The sequence below is a fragment of the Phyllobates terribilis genome, unplaced genomic scaffold (assembly GCF_046119375.1).
Source record: "Phyllobates terribilis strain yellow unplaced genomic scaffold, ASM4611937v1 Scaffold_3__8_contigs__length_932513732, whole genome shotgun sequence".
In the NCBI taxonomy this organism is placed as follows: domain Eukaryota; kingdom Metazoa; phylum Chordata; class Amphibia; order Anura; family Dendrobatidae; genus Phyllobates; species Phyllobates terribilis.
The window spans coordinates 200,910,442-200,936,975 of NW_027362763.1; the positions used below are offsets into that span (position 1 = coordinate 200,910,442).

At 41.4% G+C, this 26,534-nt stretch overlaps 1 protein-coding gene across 1 annotated transcript in view; it reads right to left on the minus strand.

The window, feature by feature from the left end:
* Positions 1 to 26,534, minus strand: part of ARHGEF4 (Rho guanine nucleotide exchange factor 4) — a 215,989-nt gene that overhangs the window by 84,689 nt on the left and 104,766 nt on the right. Inside the window, 3 exon segments of the mRNA XM_073674475.1 lie at positions 4,458 to 4,593; positions 9,578 to 9,880; positions 12,896 to 16,201. Coding sequence (XP_073530576.1) covers positions 4,458 to 4,593; positions 9,578 to 9,880; positions 12,896 to 16,201 — 3,745 coding nt within the window.

Genomic DNA, 26,534 nt, shown 5'->3' on the forward strand with positions numbered 1-26,534 from the left:
AGTTATTTTACACAGGTCATTTTGTAGTCCACAGTGGCATTAAAAAACAATAAAGTTATACAGAGTTCTAACAGGGCACCTATAAACTTCTTTGGAGCTCTCCTGTACGCCTCCAGTTGACTTGGGATAAAAATCTTTGTGCAACTGTAAAGTGTGAACATAGTCCTAATGTTTCATTCACCAGGTATAACATAAAAAGCACAAATAACAGGGATATATGTAAAAAAAATGATTTTAAAAAGTATATTTTGTGAATTTGTCACATATTAAAGGAAATCTGTCAGGATCAAGCCTCCTAAGCCGTCTATATGGGCATGTAGGTCATAGGAAGCTGAATAACATGATACCTTGATATCAGCAATCTGATGTCTTATTCCAGAGAAATCCACATTTTTCTTAAGTGCAAATGAGCTGTTAAAATCTATGGGCCGGACAAAGATCTCCCTGAGAATCTGCCTCCAGAGCTTATTATAAATGAAAAGGGGCGTTAAAAATACATTTGCAGGTGTCCTCTCATAGTGTTTCAGCTTCCAACTGAAGCACTATGACAGACAGACAGTGCGGTGAGGAGGGGCAGAACAGCAGAGCTGCCAGCACTGTGAGAGGATAACTGCTGCTGCAAATGTGTTTGCGATGAGACAAAGTTCACTTCTGCTGTACTGTTAGTTCTGATCTCACAGCAGAGCTGTGGGTGATTAGGAGAGCAGACTGTCAGTCATTACATATCACGCTGGAAATGCCACTTTTCATTTAAAATAAACTCTGGGGGCAGATTATCAGGGAGATCTGTGTATGGCCCATAGACCTTTTCAGCTCATTTACATATGAAGAAAAACACGGATTTCTAGGGAATAAGACATTGGATCGCAGATATCAGGGTATCATTTTATTCAGCTTCCTATGACGTACATGTCCATATAGACAGCTTAGGAGGGTTGATCCTACTGACAGATTCCCTTTAAAATGTTGGTACTGCTGATGTGCAAAAAAACCCTCTGAAACAGGTGGCTATCTGATTTTGTTGATTTGGGTAATTTGCATACTTTCACATGGAGCATTGCCTGTATAAGTCTTATTCTCTTTAAAGGGAATCTGTCAGCAGTTTTTTTGCTATGTAATCTGAAGACAGCAAGAGATAGGGGCTGAAACACTGAATTCAGCAATGTGTCATTTATTAAGCTGTGTGCTGTTGTTTACTAATAATGAAGATTTTATCACTAGGAGATTATCATTGCCAGGTCTGATTTGCACACAAATGCTAATCCGACTCCACCCCCTCCTGTGATAAGCAGCTCACTGTCAATAGACAATGTTCACAGAAAGCTGTGGGGTGGGTGAGGATAGCTTCATGAGTGCTGCTTCATGTTACATCTAAGAACACTGATTGTGTCACAACCGCTGCACCCAGTAAACTAAGTGACACATCGCTGGAATCAGGGTCTCTTTTCCTACATTATGCTCAGATAAGGTAGCAAAAACCTGGTGACAGTTATTATTCTTTTTCTATTATGGTTTCCTGTATTTTTGATGAAAATAATAGTATAGTCGGCAGCTTTATTCTTGCTATCAAAAATCTGAGACCTGACCACATTATACGGGAAGTCAATGATATCTGTAAAAAAATTCAAAACAGATCTGTCATCCCAGTCATGGCTCTGTTAAGAATGGAAGCCATGATGCTAGTGCGAACAGAGTCTGATCTTTTCTTGGGGTTGGCTTTAAATTAACTACATTTTTGGTTCCCCACATTTTCTCTATTGTGCTCTCCCCACTGAAATCAAAATGGTTAAAGAGCTCAAAAAGTAACTCATAGATAATATAGTGTGAGTCCAAAAGTCCCATTTTGGCCACAGCGATACAGCCTGTGCACTGCAAAGATTCGGCTGCAATTCTTAGACAAGTCACAACACCAAGAAACTTTGTCCAACTTTACTATTTTAGAACTGTGATTGCAAACACGTCACAAACATGTTGTGGTCGAGTTTGTTTTGCAATGAAGTCTATTGCAAGCGAGTCTTCCAAGCACATTTGGAAAGTTGCGACAGGTTGCAGATCACAATGCAACACCATAGAAAATCATCAGATGTGATGGCGAAATGCAACAGCCCACTAGCCTAAAATATTGCTTAAAGAGGTTGTCCACTGCTTTATCACTGATGACCTATCCTTAGGTTTTCTGATCAGTCAGGGTCCTACACCCTGTTGATCAGCTTTTCCCAGTGTCGGCGGCCGCTAGCTGGAAATGCTCAATTGCGGAGCTGCTCCATATCCACCTCCTATTCAAATCAATAGCTTATCGGCGGGATGCCGGGTGTCGGACCCTGATTGATCAGACATTGATGACCTATCTTAAGGATAGATCATCAATGATAACGTAGTGGACAACCTCTTTAAGAAAAATGTTGATGATGATTCCACATGTATTTTTTTTCTTTGTATATATTCATATTTTATTGTTTTTTTTCATGTACACAAATAATAGAATTACAAGTGTTTATCCTCCCACCACTGTGCACTGGGATGAGTGTCCTTGATGAGATCTCCTCCCACTCCGCAGTTTATCTTCCACATGCCAAAAGGCTGTGACTGAGATGAATGTCAGTGATGCGGTATGTAAAGTGCTTCTCCTTAAAAACAGCCTTCTATTCTCACTTACAAGCAGTAAACAGAAGCAACATGCTAAAGTCCCCCACCCCCAATTATCATGTTATGCTCTGCCTTACTGCAGACATTCAAGGTCTTCTTACAAGTAGCCTGGACTCAATGTAAGATATGTTATCCTTAAAGGAGCAATAAACTGGAAAAATCAGCTTTTTCGAAATTTAGCTTAAAGTAAATTAGAAATCTAATTTACATTTGTCATTTACGCATGTAAACATCTACAGGTTCAATAGTGATTGGAGCAGACATTTTTGGGGGGACTTTTTGGCAATAATCCCATTATAGTCACCTTTTTTCGGCTTGGAAAGGTTGGGTAGATTGAATTCAAAGAAGTCTAACGAGCTCTACTATATTTCTGAAAGAGAATTTTAATGGTGTCCTTGTCATTTACTCATGAATGCCCTATATGATCCTAATGATGGTTTCACTTTATGGCCTCATTTTATTCTAGTCCATTTTATTCTAGTAAGTGAAAAAAAAAAGTATCAATTTCTATCAGGGTTTTGGAGCAGATTTTGATCAGGGTTTGATCGGTGAGTCAGTTTTCACCATCAGTGTTTCTTCAATAATTTTCTCATATGCAAAATAAATAAGTAAAATTGCAAAGCTTCTCCTTCACATTGAAAGCATAAAAATGGACAAAGCACAGATTGCATACAAATAACATCGACGTGCTGTCTGGGGTTTTCACTTATAGATTTGTGTGGCTGATTTTGATCCCTGACAACAGCCCCATATAATATAACAGGTATGTGTTCTATCCATAATAAACAAAGATACAATATGTACGTGAGAATGAGTCCTAAGGACTGACAAAAAAGAATGTCTTAGGACTCATGGCCTATTCAGACCATAAGAGGATCACAAATGCCCAAAAATTACACATTCTGTTTTTCATTTTTTTCCTATACTAATTCTATATTTATTTTTTTTGTATGAAACATACACAACGTCTTCTCGTGCAATCTGCACATGAGTAGGACAGAGCTCTTTCACATATTTTCTGGGACAGTTCAGATATGTCATTTTCAATATTTTGTGTAGGGGACAATTTGTTTGGCCCTTCTGTGGGCTGTTCCAACTGAATCCCCGAAAAACTCTCCAGACGGAGCAATGGAGTACAAGGCGTTATATGGACCCAAGAAGAACATAGTCTGCAGTGTCCTAAAAGGACATATATTTTCTTCAAGAGATTACCATTATAACATCTCCATGAAAGTGAACCCATTAACAGTATTAACAGTAACAGAGTTCCTCATAAACAAGTCTCAGGAAGGTGACCCTCAAAATAAACATGACATGCCGCCTGAGTCATGAATCTGCATGAGTCTGACACCGTCTGTCGTCTCAGAGAAACATATTTAAAAGCAGACTGGGGACAATGTGTCTCAGGTGACTAGTCCAAAATGCTGCTCCTTGACATCTTTTCCACACTACGCTCTCCTTAAGTGACATGTCTCTCTATACGTCTGAATAAAAAAGATCTGTCATTCAAAGTGAGTAAGTAGAAGCAGCTGCGGACGGACTTTTTGGACTAGTCACCCGAGCCCCATGGTTCCTTGCTTGCTATTAAATGTATAGCGAGGCTTTTTAGAGTAAGAAATATCTGGCTGAACTGACAGAGCCAGTGTCCGATTCACATTGCCTGTAGTTCGGACAGCATGAATCAGCCGTCAAGTTGACTTTACGCCAGTCCGGCACAGCCCTCTAGGAACAATGCCAACAGTGCGTCAAGTAAACCATACACAGTACCATGAATCATACAACATTTACTAATTATTAAATGATGTACGTACCAGGAAATGTGATACGCCTCACACGGCCCACAAGATCGAGCCTGGTTGGAGTGCTCTGGGAAAATGAATGTATCTTCAAAGGTCGAATTCGAAATATCTCGTAAGGTGCCGCAGATCCGCTCCTACTCATTCTTGCCTAGACAAAGGAAGAATAATAAGTCATTTTTGTCATTGTTGATTTCTTAGTGTGTATTTCTCCAGGACATATGATGCTGATAGTAGTAAAAAAACTGTGTATAAGAAGTTAGTAAATTAGTTACAGCCACAATTAGGTCACGTGGACAACATAGAAAAAAGATGGAAGTTATACAGTACATAGTGTTAAAGTGGTTTTAATGTGTCTAATTGTTACAGAGGAAAGCGCCAAGTCCACACAAGTGTAAAAGACCCGATGAACTGTTGTGTATGTAATGCGAGTCAACAGCATAATGATGCCAGGTTGGGTTGAGGTACAGTAGCCATGGCCAGACTGACAAAATAGGCAATATCTTTCAATTGGAGAACATTTTCCTGGACAAATTTTTCTATATCATTGCAAGTTAGTGGTCTCAAACAAATTGAAATGTTCCAATGTCTAAGTGGCTATGAACTGCTTTGAGACTGGTAGCCAGACATTACTTCACCAGAAAATAAAAAAGTAACATGTTCCCAAGTCCTGTATCCCATTAGCCTGACCACAGTGTGGTTAATTGGCACTCCTTCTGTTCTAAATGTCCAGAGCCTCTCACCTAGCCAAATCAGATCTCCTACTTTGCACTGATGAGGGGCAACACCTCCTGAAACACCGTGTCTGCAGATTGAGATTCTGGTTTGGCTTTTATCCTAAGTCATATTGAAAGTCTCATTAAAGAGACGATATTGACTTGTAGGATCACGGCTTCCAATTGTTGGCGCTAGAGTTCTAGTCCTCTTCCTCTTTGAAGAGACAATTTTCATATTTAATTTCCCAGAGGAGCATGCATGGCTCCTCATTCTGACATACCAGGCCTGGCTTGTCCCTCTTCACAAGGAGAAATGTTACCCCTTAGATCCCAGTTCTCAATGCCCAGCATTCACACCCTGTTAGTTACTCCCCTGACTTTTAGAAACTTATAATTGAGGTGTTTGACTCCTTGAGTTAGGTTAAGTTCCCTTGATGAGCTTTTTGGTGAGTTTGATGCAGCACATTTTCACTGCACAAAAAATGCAGCATCTAAGTTCCCATGATGAGTTTCGGACGCTTTATATTTTCGCTGTTCCAAAAATGCAGCGTTTACTGTTCCAGCAAAGTGGATGGGATTTATAGAAATCTCCTGCCCACTGTGCTTTTCCTTTACTCAGCGTAAACTGACCTGCGATGCGAATTTCAAATCCGCAACGTGTCAATTTCTCTTGCGGGTACGCTGAGTTTTATGTGCGGATTTTCCCCACAGAATTGAATTAGATGCAGAAAATCCCAAAATGAAAAATTCATAAGAGATTTAGTGCCTTTCAGCTGCGGAAAAGCACAAAAAATGCATTTAATCCACACATGACTGTATCAATAAAGTTTGGTCAAAGCCAAACATCAGGAAGTATCAAAAACAGAGCAGCTTTATTTAAAACATGGCACACCAAAAAGAGACATAAACTGCAGGGTCAAAAACGCAATAAAAACACTCAAAAAAACACAAGTGATCTAATTTTCCCTAATAGGTGCAGAAATGCTGCAAAAAAATCTGCAACATCAAAAAACTCACCAAATACTCATCCTGGGAACGTAGCCTTAGAGGATTTAAATAGTACCCAAAAATGCAACCAACATGGAATATTTGTGATATCTATAGTATTTCTGGCATACTCCAACTTACTCAATTATGTGTACTCATGATTTTATCAAGATTGTTATAAGTTGTCTTGGGGACATACGGTACATTCGGGGCTTTCATATTGATTGTGTACCATGGTGGTATTTTACAAGACATTGGTGATGGTACACCAGGCTGAGGCATCTCCGTCAATGTCAGGCTGCTATTCTTATACTTTGTTCATCAAATCAATCCACAGCCAAATCATTTCTGAGAATTCCTGGCTAAATATGGACAATGATCCATTGAGCAGGCCTCTGTTTGCATCTTAGGCCTACTCGAGCAGACTCCGGTGATTACTGAGCCCAAAGAGGAAACAGTCAAATTTTATCTAATTTTTGCCATATGTGATGTCGCACATGGTTCTGCAAACTGCAGACAGCTCTGTTTAGTTGTCAAAATGCATTGACGCTTTCCTCCTCAAACTGATTTCTACATGACCGCACTTCAATCATCTATAGTAACTTATTTGAAACAATTCTTGAATTAGGAATAATTTGACGTTTTATTTTTTTTGCTACCATTTTAAGATACAACATTGGTATGTTTATCTCCTATTGGTCTGTCACTGTGCAGTGGCAGAATGGCAAATGCTGAAAAAAATCACCTTAAAGAAGCACTCCTCCTCCCATCAAAGTTTTTATCCTCTTAATATATTGCAGTCATCATATTATATGGCACTGTGTACTTACAATTGCTCATTTTGCCTTTCTACCAGCTAATTCTTATCTTTTCTTTGTTCTATATAAAAACAGGAAGTCTCTTGTCCCTGCATTTATCATTCCCCTTTTCAACTCCTGACCCAGCTGCTCCATGTGAGGGACTTTTGCAGTGACTTATGATTCATGCAGGGACAATTGACCTCCTGTTTCTATATAGACCATAGAAACATTCAGCTAGTCACTTTTTAATCACGTGATGTCATAGACATAATAGAAAAGAGAAGAATTAGCTGGGTAGAAAGTGAGTAATTTTTAAGTACACAGTGTAATATAATATGATATGATGATTGCAATATATTGATGAGCGAGTTTCTTTAAGTGATGAAATAAAGGCTAATAATTGGGAAAAAAATATAATCAGTCTTTTCAGCAAATGTCCCTCTCACATCTATGTTCTATGAACTCATGGGCCCAAGACCTGCAAATTGAAAGGAGCGTTGAAGTACTGGCATGTGCCTCTTAATGAATTTGGCGCATGTTTCCACTGAACATGCACCAGAGTGAAAAAAAGGACTTTAGATTAGTAAGTCGACAAAAAATTTCAACCAGTTGCACACCAGAAAACTGCCGTAAACTACCTGATGTATCACGTCCATGCTGAGCTCCATTTCCTGAAATTTGGTGCTTCCATGGTGCCACATGTTTTATTACTTTTGGAGCCTCAATTTGTTCAGTATTGAATATGAGCGCCACACACAGAAATCCCTGCACTTACACATCTTGGCTTCTATCAATAAGGTTATCAATGGTTGTCTGAGGAACGTTATGCACTTGGGCATGCATAGCATCAAAATCTGCTGCTAGTAGCTCCCTTTGCAATTGCCGACCATTGATACTCCTGATGTGCTGGATGGGAGATAGTCCAAAGACGCTGTAAGCCATGGTAGCACGTTTAGACCACACAGGCTGCTCATAGTCTGGGGTTGCCATTTTGGAAAACAGCTCTTGGGACACTTTGGATTAATGGCAGTACCAATGGTTCCACAACCAAATCAATGTATCGCTGATCTTTTAATGTACCTCGGGATGAAGAAGAGACGTCTGGCTACCATACATTATGCCACCATACACCATAATCCCAGGAGTATTACTAATGTCATGTTCTCTCATAAAGGCCTTCATGGTGTTGCCCATGTGGTCTCCAGATGTAGTTCGGAGGCTGAAATGGTGGTTGGAATGGAGGACTATCCTCTTCAGCAACTTTCATCTTGGATGCAACGATAGATGGACAAATTTTGTCTTCCATTGAGCATATCAGTGATGTCATTGATCGGCAATTGCAAAGGCAGCAGATCTTGATGATTTGCAGTCCTAGTTCATTCAGTGTGGCAGAACATTCCTCAGACAAACATTAATAACTTAACTTGATAGCAGCCAAGATATGTAAATGCAGGGTTGGATCATCTAATCAATGAGATCTGAGCAGCTGAGATTTAGTCAATTTTTATTTTAGGCCATTTTATTTTGGAAACCTAAACAAATTGAAAAACTGAAGGGGATATTATCATTACTTGGACAACTCCTTCATAAATGCAACAAGGCTCCATGCCCAGCATTACCGGGTGACGTCGTAGTGCTGACATCGCTGGAACATTGGAACATCGTTGGTTCAGCAGGTTTCATTTAAGAAGGAGTTCTCCAAGTAGTGAAGTGGACAATCACTCCATACATCTGTCTCTTGTTGGTTCCTTTCTGATATTTACATACTGTAATCTTGTATTAAAGAGGAATCACTGAACACTAATCATCATTTCTATATATGTTTTCTGACAGATGTTTAAGCACATGTTCAAAGGTGCACAACAATTTAATTGAAAAGGAAACAAATTATTGACTGCTTCCCAATCATAGTCCACTTATCTTAATTTGCCTGCACTAGGTGATTTATGAGGTTATTATGGAATATGTTGGAAAGCTTCATAACTTCATGTTATAGAACTCCTCAGCTCAGTCCTAGAAGTTGCAGCTCTTCCTTGAAATTAAATTATAGAAGAGTAAAATACATCCTTGAGTTGGACAACAGCATTAGTAGAGAACATGAGGATCGCCATGTTTTCTATGGAAATGGCCTACAAGCTGCATCTTTATGGCTACCATAAAGCTGTATAATACCACCACCAATTTCATAAGCGTGGATTCAAGGTTCATCTCTCAAGATGTAACTTGGTTCACTGCTGATGATTGCGAAAAAAAGGTTCTTTTCAATACCCAAGAAAGATGAAAATGACCTAGTGAAATACTATAAATGGCATTTCACTAAAATTCAGCAAAATGAAAAGCACAAAGTAGGAGAAATAATGTAATTACTTTCAGACTCAAAAAAATGCCAAGCACTAACAATTGAGAGAAGTGCAAATATTGCTTCTTTGTTTGGAGAGCAAAATGTTACATAAGTCAGCATAATAAACTGTTGGGAGATAGGATTGTCTTATTATGTCTGGCCAAGGACATGTAACTAAATCCATTGTGGATCCCTCATCCATAGCAAAGATTCACGTGAAAGATTAGAAAAGAAGAAATAAGAGCCCAAAGACAGCAGAGGATAGAGCGGGAGGATGGACGCCATTCTTACTTGTGACTGATTGTTTATGTGACTGTCTCCTTGAATTGTGCTTTGTGTCTTGTCTACTTGCATCTCCTGCTTTCTCTGATTTACCCATAGGTCATCACAGCTGAGGCTCCTGAACAGCAGTCTAGTATTTCTTTTCTCTGAGTCTTTTGCGTGCTCCACTGATGTCAGCATGGGTAATGTATAGGTTTTACTTGTGTCCATGTTTGCAAATGTGAACACCAGAAACTCAGAGGTCTTCTTCTTCTGAAGGACTTTCTCCCTCTGTACCTTTATAGTTGTTGGTTGGTTTTGTTGTTTAGTATCCTGTTTGTATCAGTTTAAGCGAAAGGTATGTAAGACAATACAGACCTGAAAATTCCCGTATCCAAATAATTAAAGTTGACCTGTCACTTACCATAAATTCAACTCTTTTCCTGAATTTGGTGTTGTGTTTTTTGGTTCTTGCACCTCTCCATTCCAGAGGTGTGGTCACTTCTTTCCTGTTCTTAAATCTAGTCTTTTTTTTAGCCAAGTGAGGGTGGTCAACTCTTTCCTATGTATATGTTCATGAAGACCTCTCCCTCTTGACTAACAAGGCTAGATTTACATGTAGGAAAGAGGGAACCGTATCTCAGGCATGGTGAGGCACAGGGAAAAGAAACACACAATAATGCCAGATTAAGGAGGACAGCATTAGTTAGACCAGGTAAAAATGTACGGCAATTGACAGGGCCTTTTTAAGCAATATACAAATGAAACAGTGCTAGGCTAAATGCAGACGACTGTATATTCTCTCATGGAGAATCGGGCCAATTATGGTGGGTGATCCAATTCTATTGGATGAGCAGAAGATGGAGAAGAAAATTCTCCATCTTCTCCATTGTGTCAGTCCGTGAAAAACTAACTGTACTCAGATGTCATCCGGGTGCAATGTTTTCCACGCACTCATTGACTTGCATGGCCAAGTGCGATCTGAATATCGGCTCAAACTCGGGGACGCTGTGATTTTTACCCCGAACCGGCTCTATCTAACGAAAAAAATCGGATATGTGCACGGCCCCATAGAATAACATCGGTCCGGGTGCGAACCGATGTTTTGTCAGATCACACTAGGACCGATGATACGGTCATCTGCACAAGCCCTTAAGGTGCTCTTAAACACAACATTCTTAATAAAAATAAAGCATTTCCAGTAGTTCGTTTTCTAATGTCACCAGATATTTGCTAAGAGTCAGTGGAGATATATAAAAATGTCATTTTTGAACTCCACTTTTTTGATGGAATTTGTTTCACTAAAAAAAAAAAAAAAAATCACTGGGCGCTCCACTGTTGGCACCCCTACCAATCATAAGAATTTGGGCCCACCTACTCCATTTGAATGTAGAGGTGCACTCTGTTATACTTGACAGTCCTATAGACAATTATAGAAGCAGTGACATGCACGTGCAGCCACCTCTTCATTCAAACCGGGACCACAGGACCACCGTTCTCGGGATCGGTGGGCATCCCAGTGGTGAAACCCATAGCTATCCTGTGGATAGATGATAAGAATCAATCTTAGACAACCCTTAAATCTGAGGGGACTACCGAGAATGAGAATGGGAATGCCTTGTCCCCCATTTCAGTGGAGGGGTCTACCTGGCTATCCTAGTCAGGCCCATAGACCTGTGCTGAAATAATCTTACAAATGTGCCCCTGCTGTGTACTATCACTATTTTTCAGACACAGCCATTACACAGTACACAGCAGGGGCACATTTATAAGATTATCTCAGCACAGGAACATTTTTTAACACATTCAATTATGAAACTTAATTAGATATTAATTAAAATATATTTTGTTCATGGGAAAACGCCTTTGAGGTTTAATAGACATGTATTTATGGAAAGTGATCAAAATGTGATCTATATGTTCACTTTTTAACTACCATAGTAAAGGGAAACCAGCCGTATTAAAACAAAACCAGCTCATAAATAAAGTATATGAACTATCATCATTATAACAGCTCAAACTAGAACTTATGAAAGCTGCACGAATTCTGATAAGGAAGGAAGTCAATAAAAAATGGAGAATATTTTCTTATATCAGAATGTTTTGAATTGTAAAATTTAAGGATAATAGACACGTGAAGATTTCACCAAAAATACATTATGATGACCTTTAGCAAGAGGCAGTTTCATAAGTGACAAGCAAGTGTGAGTGCAATTCCACAAAGGTCTCCGCTGTTTGCACATTAAATCTTGGGCAATTCTCTCCTCTGAGTTTTGTAGTTAAAACTTTTGGCCTCTTTCGCCATCTGCTGGCAGTTAAAGTGCTGACTCCCAAATGACCAACCTTTTCCGAATTCAACAATTAATTTATTATTTATTTATAATGCTTGCTTGTATAGCGTTTTATAATGCACAGCGCTTTATAAAACATTATCACTGTCTTCAATGGGGCTCACAATCTAGATTCCCTATCAGGATGTCTTTGGAGTGTGGGAGGAAACCAGAGAACCCGGAGGAAACCCACACAAACACGGGGAGAACATACAAGCTCCTTGCAGATGTTGTCCTTGGTGGGATTTGAACCCTGGACCCCAGAGCTGTAAAGCAACAGTGCTGCCGTATAGCAGTATTTATAAAAAAAATTACCTTTAAATAGTTGGGAAAGCAAACATTATAACTGATGAATGAAAAATACATATTTTCTTCCTTCAAAGTGTGAAATGTTATCAGATATCTGTGTTCATTTGAGTATATTCTCTTCATGCTGCTTTTATGACTTGACATGCTTTTCTGTGGACTTAGACTTCTTTAAAGGAGTTTTCTCATCTTTTTACATAGGTAAAATTGCAAAGTAATTGTAAAAATAAGCAACTTTGAATTTGACCTAACTTTTAAATCCTCTCTGTTCTCAAGTAAGGAAGGATTTTTTAACTCTGTAGTGCACTGCTTGTTGTCTAGATTACCGGCCATCTCTGTAGCATAGCAGAGATGTCTGGTTTCCTAGGCAAGGAGAGTGCACATGCAAGCTCTTTGCTTTAGAGCTTACTGGATAAGTGTTTATTTGAAGCTAGATGGATCACTAGATCCTTTCAGCTTTACTGTCCCTGCACTCCTCCATTGCTTGTAGCATCAGTTCAGGCAGCAGCATGATCATACCTCTGGGTCGAACTGTCAATCATCAGGAGACCACCGCCCCCTAGTAAGCAGAAGGTGGGAGGCAGAGGAACGGTGCATTTCTGAAAACTCATAATGAGACAACCCCTTTTTTCCATGAGCAGTATATTGTGTAATACTAAATTCTATTATGAAAAATATAGAGATACTTGAAAAAAAGCCATATTGTACTTACATCTTCCTTCAGTATATCGCTAGTTGAAGACGTTGTGTATATACTGGCTTGGGATTGACTGCTGCTCCCGCTGTCCTCCTTCAGGGCTTCATTCTCTAAGGAATTTACCATCCATGGTTTGAATACCATGGATGCCTCAGCTGAGTCCAAATAAGCATCCAGTGGAGAAGAGTTTCCTAAAGAAGTCATGGAGGTGGCACTGGCCCTGGAATTTCGAAGGCTTTTACGCTGATAATTAGGCCATTGACTTTGGGGTTTTGGACTCATTGGTCGACAAGGCATTGAGTTAAGGTCAGAATTGGAGGAGATATTTGCATAGGACATACTTGACGATTGTCTCACCATTGAAGGTTCAATTGGATTATATATTGTACAGCTCATAGACTGATCAAATGAATTCCTTGCATTCGCAGTGGCACCACACTTAGCAGACCTTCTTATATCAACATCCTCATGTGCAGATTCTGGTGAAATGGACCCTATATAGTTGTCATTGAATTCTGTGTAGCTGGAACCACTGAGTAAATCTGGGACCACTGATGAATGGTTCTCACCATATGTATCAATCTTTTCTTTCGATTCCTTCCTTGGTTTGCTTGGGTTGATATCTTGTGAGGATAATGTTAATATACTGAGTCTTTTCATTGAGTCTCTTTCCTTGTTCTTTCGTAAGGCTCTCCATGACATTTGATGAGGTCTGAGCTTTTTCCTTTCATCTTTAGTGACAGACTCCATGTTTTCAGCTGTATTCTCTTTTTCTAGATTTTTAAAATCAAAAAGGCTTGAGAATGACTTATGAGCCCAAGATAGTCTCTCTTTTAACCGTTTGCCTTCTGTGCTTTTATTACTATTTTTTATATCATTATTTTCTAATTGGGGCTTCGGAAGATGTTGGCTGTAAGTTGGTTCGGCTGACTCTGGCATCTTAACAGTTGAAACATCATTTCTGAGCCGGGAAAAATTGTCCAGGTCAATCCTCCCTGATCCTGAAGCTTTTCTCATACTCCTGTTGTAGAGAAAGCTGCTTTCATACAAGTCATCATCAGAGAGATCTGAAGAGTGTTCATCTTTACATAGATTGACTATCTGTCTGCTGGTTATTAGTGGAGGTGTAAGGGAGTGTAAATGCTTGCTTTCTATATCATTCACTGTCTTGCCAGCCTTATCTTCTACTTTTCTGTCACTTTCTGACTTGGCTGGTTTATTGTTTTCTAGAGGAACCTCCAAAATTGGTGGCAATCCTGAAGATTTGTTATTTGAATCTACATTTTTGCTTTCTTCCACCTCTTGTTTAGTACCAATAACATCTCCACAGTCTTCATTTTCAGTGCAATTGTTGCTGCTACGGTTGTTGCGTTCATCATTTTCATCCACTACACTTAAGTCCGTGTTTATTGTGTTCCTTTCAAAAGCCAAGTCATGTATATGACCTAACATGTCCTCCTTTTTACCTTCTAGCTTTGGTAAACTGTCATATTCCATGTCGTCCTCATCATCATCTGAGAAACTGAATGCTAGATGCTCTGAGCTATCTGTGCTTTCCTCACTCTGGTCATCATTCAGTATTTTGACAGAATTTAACAAATCAGTTTGTTCCATGATGGATTCTTCATCTAAATGACACATATTAGCTAAAGCCATATAGTCTGAATCTAGACTAATAAGTTCTTCTTGATTGGCTCTTTTGGGATCAGGATCTACATCTATTACTTTGTCCCGCATTTGAGGACTTTGTGGAACTTGGCTTGTTTCAATAGTCATATAATCAGCATCCATGTCAAGTGAGGGTTTCATATCTAACTTTGCTTCTGTAGAATTCTTCTCCTCTTTATCACTACTATCTATATTGACTACATCTTTAGTGATAATTTTTCCTTTTTCTAAATCTGCACTGGAGAACTTGAGTATTTCACTGTTTTCTTGTGAATCGTGTGATTGCCCAGAACCAGGCGGTATATTATGTTCTCCTACTAGATGGATGTCATCGGGTTTGTTCCTTGTTGCCTGAGCATCTGTCCGTTGTATGGATATTATAATAAGACCAGATTTGTTAGAAGAATCATTGACAGTATCTGACTGCTGATGGGACGTCTCTTTGACGGTCACGTGGTTTGGTGCAGTGTCATTATTACCTACCGTACAGTTTTTTGCCTCGTCTATGTTGCAGTCAGGCACATTTGGCTTTGCAGATGATTTTGCTTTATAATTGCTCTTATTTGCTTTTATTGAGTTTAATATAACCAATAATCTATTTTCTCTGTCTTTACATATGTCAGGTTCCAAAGATCCACACCTTATGTCTGTATTATTATCATCATCATCAGGAGAACGATTATGTTGGTTTTGCGCTGCGTTATATCCATTAAGTGGTCTGGTTGGTTCCCAGTGTTGATTGGAACTGTGGCACCAGTTTTCTTGGTAAAGACTAGACTCTTCAACTTCAGTTGGTTTTTCTGATGGAGTCCTCATTAAATCTCCATAGGCCTGATCTATGCAGGGTGAAGGTTTTTCCAGATTATGACTTTTTTCATAGAATGGCTTTTCTGTACTTATCTCTCCCCTGTTTGCAGCATACTCTACTGCAGTGTCATTAAGGTTAGGAATTCTAAAATGAATATTAGGCAAACTTTGGTGAGAGGCAACGATAGTTGTGTCTGACCGTGCACAAGCTAGACAACCTTCTGACTGGGAGATGACATTAACTCTCTTTTTTGTATTTGTCCGTATCTCTGTAGACACCACCAAACCTCTAGGGCCTTCCTCTATTACTGTCACATTGTGCTGCAACCCATTGAAAGATACATTATTATTCTCTGTATCTTCTCTGAAATTTACACTTGGAATAAATAGATCCTTCTTGTTTTTCTCCACCGTTTGTTCTTCACTGAGCTCAGATGTGAGGTTTTTCAGAGGAGATGGGCACTGGGTTTGTAAACAAGACGAGGCTTCGGTCTGATCTTCTTGGCTACATACGATCTCTTTTGAGAAGTGCAAACTCTTTGAATAAAAGCCACCTTGGAGTTTAGTAAAATTTGAATACACAGATTCCTCCTTGTCTAATATAATGCAATCTGTCCTTCTGTTCAGTTCATCTGTCGCATCACTAGCAACAGATTCAATGTCGGAAATGCTCTCAAATACTTCACTTTTTAATTCAGAGGGACTGTCGCTGAAGTAGGATCTAGTTTCAAAATAATCTTCATCTTGGTCCGGACTGTAAGACCCAAAGTCAAGCGTACACTGGTCTGCACTTGTGTCTTCATTAAATTCTACTTTATTTTCAGTGTCTTCATTTAGTTCAGGGGTCTGTAACGATAAAGACATGTAAGATGAGGAAGAAATAAAATATATTTTCAATTAAAAAAGATTTTTTTTTACACAAAAGTCTTTTCCTATCCACAGGAAGTAAGGAAGAATATGGGAAAGGGACACCAACCAATCACAAGAATGAAGGTAACTTTCCCACCTTCTTCATCGCTTTGGTCAGGATTGAATAAAGCAGCGTGGTCACACATGACCACTGCCGCTCCATTCAGTTTCTAAGAGACTGACGAAGATAACCAAGTACAGTACTCATACAGTCCAATGGACACTGAATGAAGCAGAAGACCACGCCAGCTAGACCATGTGACCAGTCCTAGCTGAAGAAAGGAGGAATGAGAAATTGAGGCACCGATTCTCATGATTAATAGGGATTCCATGTTTATCACATATCCAATAGATCGATGATAAATGTATTCCATTTGAAAACCTCTTTAAGGGTATGTGCACACGATGCAGAAATGAAGCAGAAAATTTCTGCATCATTTCTGCATCTCCCTGGCAGAAAAAACGCATGCAGATTGTGCATGCGTTTTTCCTGCAGAATACATGCGGATCCACATGCAGATTCACATGCGTTTCCGCATGCAGATTGACAAGCGCTTTCCAGGCGATGTTAGCATCACCTGGAAAGTGCTTGATAACTAGGTCACACTATATAAATCCATGCAAACAGCAAACAGCATGGATTTATACAGTGTGAACCGAGAGAGTGTATATACTTACCTCCGATGGCCCGCGCTGTCCTGCTCACTCCGTTCTCCCGGCTGCCGGCAACTTTGAATTGAAAGACCTGCCGACGTCAGCGTCACGTGACCCGTCACATGACTCTGACGTCACCGCAGGTCCTACAACTCACTGCAAGTGCCGGGAACCAAGCGGGAGCGCTGCGCGGGCCGACAGAAGGTAAGAATACATTTATTTTTTATTTTATTCTTCTTTTTACAGCTTTTTTAATGATACCTGGGTGTGGATGAGACTCTCCTCTCCTCCACACCCGGGTACCATCCGCACATTAGAACGCACCAATTACGCAAGTACAAATGCTGTCTTGCGGAATTGGCGCGTTCTAATGCAAGTCAATGGCGGCGAAATCGCCGCGTTTCCGCAAAATTAATTGACATGCTGTGGATTTTTGACCGCAGCGTTAACGCTGCGGAAAAATCCGCATCATGGGCACAGCACATGCGGATTTCCATTGGGGAACATTGCTTCCCTTCTACCATGCGTTTTTCATGCGTTTCCGCGGCGTTTACGCAACTGCAAAAACGCCGCGGAAACGCATGAAATACGCATCGTGTGAACACAGCCTAAGCAAAACATGTCTTTTTTATATAAAAAGTCTCATCTCTTTGTAAAAAATGTTAAAGATGAGGACAACATAACACTTGCCGTAAACTGCAATGCCTCCTTTTTGCACGACTCTTTCAATATAATGCACCACTTTGTTATTCAATAGAAAATACTATATTAACAATAATTGTTCATGAACCTACATATTATGTATTGTTATCAAAAGTAGAAAAAAACTGCCTGTTTTCAGGGCGCAGCTGAGAATATTAAATCTGTAGTTAATAAAAAGCTGTTGGACAGCATGGGATCGCAGATGCGGCTTACTGTTAGGTAAAACACGTATAAAAATAGGCAAGGAAATATTTTATCTCACAGAAAAAATCAGCTGTGATTCCGTGCTGCCCTGTCTGTATACTCTTTTGCTTCCTCCCCTGCCCAGGAGATGTGGTATGATCTGACCATGTCCCTGCACGGTCAGACACAGCCATTACACAGTACACAGCAGGGGCACATTTCTAAGATTATCTCACGACAGGAACCTTTTTTTAATACATCCAATTGTGGAAGTTGTACCCAATAGTGTACGGGACAGTACGGAGTCGAACTGGACCTTAGATACAAGGGCATGTGAGTCACCCTGCTGTATTGACCGCTGGGAGCTTGGGAGGTCTGACAAGGTTACGACTGACCGCTGGGAGTGGGGGAGGTCTGACAAGGTTACGACCCGGAAATGTGAATTGATGAAGGTAGGTCCCTAAGGAATGGGCTAATGTTGATGACTAATGTTCCAGGGGCTGAGCAGCGCAATTGTCAAGTACATTGTCTCTGTGTGAACTGTGGGTTATAATGTGATTGCGTATATTATGTGTTCAACCCCACAAGTTTGAACAGAGGGGGGGGGATATGTAATGCAGCGGCTTGCGGCATTACTGTAATGGTCCAGGGTGTGTTCTGGCTGACCATGTACCTCTCCCTCAGGTGACTGATCACATGACTGTGACATCATCACAGGTCCTGTGTGCACTGAAGGATATATAAATCCTGGTTCTTTTGAAACAGTGTGAAAGGCGTGAGGCCTCTTCCCTGTGTGTGGGAAACCGTTAGCCTGGAGAGGCTTAGTGAGGCCTAGAGAGGCCTGGTGAAGCCTGGTAGCCTGAAAGGCAGAGACTGGATCCTTGTGTGTAAGAGATGCCAGTAGCCTTGGAGGGCAAGAGGCTTGGAAGACAAGAGTCCTGAAAGGCAGAGGCTGGATCCCTGTGTGTGTAAGAGATGCCAGTAGCCTTGGAAGGTACGAGGGCTGGAGACCCCCATCTGGGAAGCCGTAAAGCCACAGCTGTGACAGAACAAATCTTTAGGAAACCGCTAGACCCGGCAAAAGGTAAAAGCGGTGCGTTATATGGACATTGATATAGTTACTTTGATGAAGTCTGTAACTGGAGCCAAGTGGGCCTGTCTGCCACTTGAAAGGCTCTTGGATGTTATGTGTGTAAACATGCCGGTGAGCCACTGAGATGGACTATGTTATAAGCAGTTATGAAGTGTAATAAACTGCTGGATTTCATGTTACTGGAAAACGTTGCATGTGTGCTTTAATTGACCCGGTGAAGCGAGTGTCCCCCAGCATAATGACCAGCGCTGCCTTACAACTGGTACAACCTCACCAATCACTCTTATAACAATCAGTCATTCACCAATCACTCTTATAACATCATTTTAGTGGATGATGCCATGTGCACTTGGCTTTTTAGATATAGATCGTTATTATATATTGTAACATTAGATATCTGGATCATACATAAATTAATTCACTGTGGAGCGTAATCTGTATTCACTCTGGTCCAAAGACCTTCTAACCTGTTACCCATGCACTCTCCTGTCATAAAGCAGAGACTTTAATCTTAAGCACCTGTTACATAGCTAGATGTTAAAAAAAAGACACATCCATTCAGTTCAACCACATGGTGGCTTTTTTTTTATTACTTAAATCATCATGTGGACCTTTTGTATAGGGGGCATAATCCACTTTGTTCCCAAAAAAGGCCCTAACCAGGAATCCTCTATCCAGAGATTCTGCATTTGTATACATTGGCTTGGGAATTGGCTCATCTTTGACCAGGTATGAAGGGGGCACAATCAGCAGGATTTTCTGCCCTTAGTAGTAAATCATGACCACACGAATATGGGACTTATTTTGACCTTTGGGGCCTCTCTCTACTTCTGTCTATCAATATTCATAATAAAGATATACAAAATAATCGGGGTCATATTCATGGAACCCAATAACAATGTTTTATTATCAGAATTACTAGAACCTCATGTAGAAGACAAGTCATTTGGACACTTGCTGTATGAAAAAGGTTATGATCATTGATCAGCTGAGTTATTTTTGTCATAACAGTTCTCATTTTTTTATGCTAGACACAGAGAAAGGCCAGACTCCTCAAACCTAATGCAATCCACAAAGTTGTAACTCCTTCTGGTTATGTAATGCACCTGACTGTTCTCAAGAACTTACAATCCAAACACATTCAGTAATCCAATGTAAGGATCAATTGTTCTCCCCTCTTCATACAAGTGATTGGAACATAACAACGGAGATCGTAGAAAGCAAGTCACCACTTTGCCTATAATTCGTCATCACTCAAATAGCCCATTTACTAAGAAAACAATGTCATACCATAGTTCTGATATTCACCCTCAAACATAAGAAAAATAACAAAAACATATGTCTGATTAAGTTGTAAATTTCTATTAAGTTTTAACAACTTTAGTTTCAGCTGTTTCCCCTCTTTGTTAAATATGTCTTGTTATACCTACTCTGGGTACACCCTGCTTGCCTAATTTCCGGCTCCTGCTCCCCACAGGTCCTCCTTGACAAGACGGAGCTCTTACGATTTATATTATTGCTCTACTAGATTTCTACCCGCAGCAGATGTCCTTGACAAAGACCGTTCCCAGTCGAAATGTTGGACCCTATCTGTCTTTGACTCCTTGCCGGAGTCAAAGACAAGAGTGTGCCAAGAGTGTGCAAAGCAGTCATCAAAGCAAAAGGTGGCTACTTTGAAGAACCTAGAATATAAGACATACAGTACAGACCAAAAGTTTGGACACACCTTCTCATTTAAAGATTTTTCTGTATTTTCATGACTGTGAAAATTGTACATTCACACTGAAGGCATCAAAACTATGAATTAACTCATGTGGAATTATATACTTAACAAAAAAGTGTGCAACAGCTGAAAATATGTCTTATATTCTAGGTTCTTCAAAGTAGCCACCTTTTGCTTTGATGACTGCTTTGCACACTCTTGGCATTCTCTTGATGAGCTTCAAGAGGTAGTCACCGGAAATGGTTTTCACTTCACAGGTGTGCCTTGTCAGGTTTAATAAGTGGGATTTCTTGTCTTATAAATGGGGTTGGGACCATCATTTGTGTTGTGCAGAAGTCTAGTGGATACAGAGCTGATGGTCCTACTGAATAGACTGTTAGTATTTGTATTATGGCAAGAAAAAAGCAGCTAAGTAAAGAAAAACGAGTGGCCATAATTACTTTAAGAAATGAAGGTCAGTCAGTGCAAAAATTTGGGAAAACTTTGAAAGTGTCCCCATGTGCAGTTGCAAAAACCATCAAGCGCTACAAAGAAACTGGCTCACATGAGGACCGCCCCAGGAAATGAAGACTAAGAGTCACCTCTGCTTCTGAGGATAAGTTTATCTGAGTCACCAGCCTCAGAAATCGCAGGTTAACAGCAGCTCAGATTAGAGACCAGGTCAATGCCACACAGATTTCTAGCAGCAGACACATCTCTTCAACAACTGCTAAGAGGACACTTTGTGCAGCAGGCCTTCATGGTAAAATAGCTGCTAGGAAACCACTGCTAAGGACAGGCAACAAGCAGAAGAGACTTGTTTGGGCTAAAGAACACAAGGAATGGACATTAGACCAGTGGAAATCTGTTCTTTGGTCTGATGAGTCCAAATTTGAGATGTTTGGTTCCAACCACCGTGTCTTTGTGCGACGCAGAAAAGGTGAACGGATGGACTCTACATGCCTGGTTCCCACCATGAAGCATGGAGGAGGAGGTGTGATGGTGTGGGGGTGCTTTGCTGGTGACACTGTTGGGGATTTATTCAAAATTGAAGGCATACTGAACCAGCATGGCTACCACAGCATCTTGCAGCGGCTTGCTATTCCATCCGGTTTGCATTTAGTTGGACCATCATTTATTTTTCAACAGGACAATGACCCCAAACACACCTCCAGGCTGTGTAAGGGCTATTTGACCAAGAGGGAGAGTGATGGGGTGCCTGCACTGGATTTCTGACAGTAAAAATGCAGATTGCGGGTGGCTGTAATGGAGGGAGTGTTCATGTTCCTCCATCAGCAGCCATCTCATGGATGAGAGTACTGTGTGCACAGGTGGAAAGGATGGCCGAGCAAGAGCTATGGAAATACTAAGATAGAAAATTTTGCAGACCCTGCAAAAAATATATTAGTAAGTTTGAGCCTTACATCAGAGCTATGTGAAGAGGATTTCCCAATGACTACTTTTGATAGAAGGCTGTTTCGCAGACAGTGACAAATTTCACCAATAGGCCCCCATGTTTAATGGGAATCTTTTTGCTACCCCATCTGAGAGCAGCATAATGTAGGGGCAGAGACCCTGATTCCAGTGATGTGTCACTTACTGAGCAACCTGTTGCAGTTTTGATAAGATCAGTGTTTTATCTGATGCAGATCTACCATTTCTCTGAATGCTGAGCTCTGCATAACCCCGCCCACACCACTGATTGTCATCTTTCTGTGTACACCTTGCATAGGCAGAAAGCTGCCAACCAGTGGTGGGGGATTTTATCAAAACTCCAGCAAGCAGCCCAGTAAGTGACACACCACTGGAATCAGAGTCTCTGTCTCTATATTATGCTGCTTTCAGATTAGGAGGCAAAAACCTGATGACAGATTCCCTTTAAATAGTTTTCTACAAGATATACTGTATTTTGCAGGGCGTGTCTGTCCAGTTGACTACAAATCAGTGGCTCAGGCAGGGTTCACACAGGCATATAAAAAAAATAGTCTGAGTTTCATCCAGAAAACTCTTCTTTTCCATTTGTCATCCATGTTCAATCTGTTTTCATACCTCAGCAGTTATTTAAAAATTTACAAGACCAAATACCGTTTCCTATATGGCAGAACTGCAATGTATCTGTAAAAATCTGGTGCTGTATTGTGGCTCTCTGTGGCATCTGATTTTTTTATGCACCCATTGACTTGAATGTGCGAGTCTGATCGGACACATGGTAGAAACTAAGGTGCAATTTTTTCCCACACAGGTTTGGTCAGTGAAAGAACCGCTCATCTGCACTGTCCCACTGAATAACATTGATCTCAGCGCGGTCCATGTGCTGGCTGTTCTTTCATGGACACTACTTGGAGTGAAAATATTAATAATCTTTTAATTTATATAGCTCCAACATATTCCGCAGTGCTTTACAATTCAGACAATTTACAGACAGGGCCGGCGTCAGAACCCGACGCACCCAGGCAAGTGCCGGGGCCCTGAGCAGGCGGGGGGCCTACTCGCCGTCAGGCACCCCGCCGCGCTATGGGACCTGTGAGCGGAAGAGAGCGGTGTCAGCGCCCGTCCCCCCTGCTTGCTCAGGGCCCCGGCAGCCAGCGCAATACTTACCTCTCCCCGTGCCTCCGCAGCAGCTCCGGTCTCTTTCGCGTCCCCTGACTGTGACGTCTCAGGTCAGAGGGCACGGCACGGTGACATCTTTACACCGCGCTCTCTCCTGAGCCGTCACAGCGCAGAGCGGGAAGACGCCGGCGACGCCGAGGAGTCCAGAGCAGCAGCAGCAGGTGAGAAGTGAGGTGAGTATTTGATTTTTTTTTTTATTGTATGGACATGGGACATTATATGGTGGGGGTGTGACATCCTGCATGGGGCATTATATGGGGGGGGGTGACATCCTGCATGGGGCATTATATGGGGGGGTGACATCCTAAATGGGGCATTATATGGGGGGGTGACATCCTGCATGGGACATTATATGGTGGGGGTGTGACATCCTGCATGGGGCATTATATGGGGGGGGTGACATCCTTCATGGGACATTATATGTGGGGGTGTGACATCCTGCATGGGGCATTATATGGGGGGTGACATCCTGCATGGGGCATTATAAGGGGGGGTGACATCCTGCATGGGCAATTAAAAGGGTGGGAGTGACATCCTGCATGGGGCATTAGAAGCGAGGGGGGGATGACATCCTGCATGGGGCATTATAAGGGAGGGGGTGTGTGACATCCTGCATGGGGCATTATAAGGGAAGGGGGTGTATGACTTCCTGCATGGGGCATTATAAGGGAGGGGGTGTGACATCCTGCATGGGGCATTATAAGTAGGGGGGGTGACATCCTGCATGGGGCATTATAAGGGAGGGGGGTGTGTGACATCCTGCATGGGGCATTATAAGGGGAGGGGTGATATCCTGCATTGGGCATTATAAGGGAGGGGGGTGTATGACATCCTGCATGGGGCATTATAAGGGAGGGGGTGTGTGACATCCTGCATGGGGCATTATAAAGGAGGGGGGGTGACATTCTGCATGGGGCATTATAAGGTGGGGGTGACATCCTGCATGGGGCATTATAAGGGAGGGGTGTGTGTGACATCCTGCATGGGGCATTAAAAGGGGGGGAAGTGACATCCTGCAGGGGGCATTATATGGGGGGGAGTGATATCCTGCATGGGGCATTATAAGGGGGGTGACATCCTGCATGGGGCATTATAAGGGGGGGATGACATCCTGCATGGGGCATTATAAGGGGGGGTGACATCCTGCATGGGGCATTATATGGGGGGAACAGCCTGCATGAGGCATTATGTGGGGGGAAAAGCCTGCATGGAGCATTATGATGGGGCACAGCCTGCATGGAGCGTTATCTGGGGGCCAGTATTCTGTATGGAGCATTATATGGGGGCCAGTATCCTTTATGGAGCGTTATATGGGGACCAGTATCCTGTATGGAGCATTATATGGGGGCCAGTATCCTGTATGGAGCATTTTATGGGGGCCAGTATCCTGTATGGAGAGTTATATGGGGGCCAGTATTCTGTATGGAGCGTTATATGGGGGCTAGTATCCTGTATGGAGCATTTTATGGTGGCCAGTATTCCGTATAGAGCATTTTATGGGGGCCAGTATTCTGTATGGAGCATTTCATGGGGGCCAGTATTCTGTATGGAGTGATTCGCTGGTTTCTGAGCTATTGTAGAATTTACAATAGATATCACTCATGTAATGTAAGAAGTGAAATCTTTGGCATTGTACTATATATACAGTATATATATATATATATTTCTCTGCGGTATCTGTGCGTCATGAATCGTGGTATGTGTTAAAGGGGCCCACTGAGACTCTTTCGCCCAGGGCCCACAAAAACCTGGAGCCGGCCCTGTTTACAGACATCATCATCACTGTCCCCATTGAAGCTCACAATCTACATTCCCTATCAGTATGCCTTTGGCGTGTGGGAGGAAACCAGAGAACCTGGAGGAAACCCACGCAAATACGGGAAGAGCATACAAACTCCTTGTAGATGTTGTCCTTGGTGGGATTTGAATCCAGGACACCAGCACTGCACGACTGCAGTGCTAACCACTGCCATTAGATTGCTTTTTGGAGGAAACATCTGCAAGCATTGGCGGCAGCCGGAAACTCCATGCAGATGTGGCCAAGATTTCTTTGCCAACCACCATGCCACAATTTATGCAGCATAGGGCCATAGAAAAAGAATTAGTCATTTAATGATTGAATAACTAATAAAACAAGCAGCACTGAAGTTACCTTTTATCACATAATCTCCAGTTTGTTGTGGTTTACTGAACATTTAGACTTATCCCCGGAGATTCTTCAGTGAGGAATCCCAGTGTCTCTGTCTGAACTTGTACCAGGAACATGCCAGCCCACATCTCATATAATGACACCAGTTCTGCATCGCTCACTCTTTGTACATCAGGAACTTACACAACCTTTCATAATGTAATGTAATATTTTATTAATATGCAATGTACTAGACATGATAATACCTTGTAATTATATGGATTCTGTGGCTCTGCTGCTGCTCTGGAGGCCTGACGATGGCTGGAATCATTAACATAGTCATATACTATAATACTGAACAGTGTTGGAAATTTAGGGAAGCTTTAGTCCTGCCCCGGCCTCACACGGGGCTACCCCTAATTCTACCCAAAGACATCCATTCGTGGGTAAACCTCAATTCTGCCGGGTCTATTTCCAAAAAACTGGGACAGCCCCAACAAACTCAGGATAGTTGGTATATATATTTTTTTCAGCAATAACAGAGTCGATCTCTATCTTGTTCTGTGTCCTGCAAGAAAACAGCGAATATTTATGAAGTTACAAGAATTGCCACGTGCAGGCTGGAGTCAATCATTTGTATCCAAACAACTTTCCAATTAGGATGACTGAAAACTTATATATGCAAATTATCTCTTCAGAGAGGGAGAGGATTTGAACTCTAGTACTATGTATTGGAAGTAGCAATCCTAAAAGTCAATATCGACCCTTTGACGAGCCTGGTAACATGACATCGGATAAAAGACAAACCAGAATCTCCATTTGCAGACACGGTGTTTAGGGGTGTTTGCCCCTCCTCAGTGCAAAGGAGGAGATCTGATTTAGCTGGGTGAGAGGCCTCTGATTGTGGTCTAAGGGGTAACGTTTCTCCTTATGGAGAGTGACATGCCAGGGTAAGGAGGCTTATAGGCTGTGCAATGTTTCTCTGGGAAATTAAATATGCATATTGTCTCTTCAGAGAGGAAAATTATATTGATAGTACTTTAACAGAAATCTGACATTCATGATCAATTTAGTATTGGCAGCTTAAAGAGGTTTTCCAGGTGTAAGATATTGATGACCTGTCCTTATGCATCAGCAATATCAGTTCGGTTGAGGTCTTGCACCCCCTTCGATCAGCTGTTTTCAGCACAGTTCCATT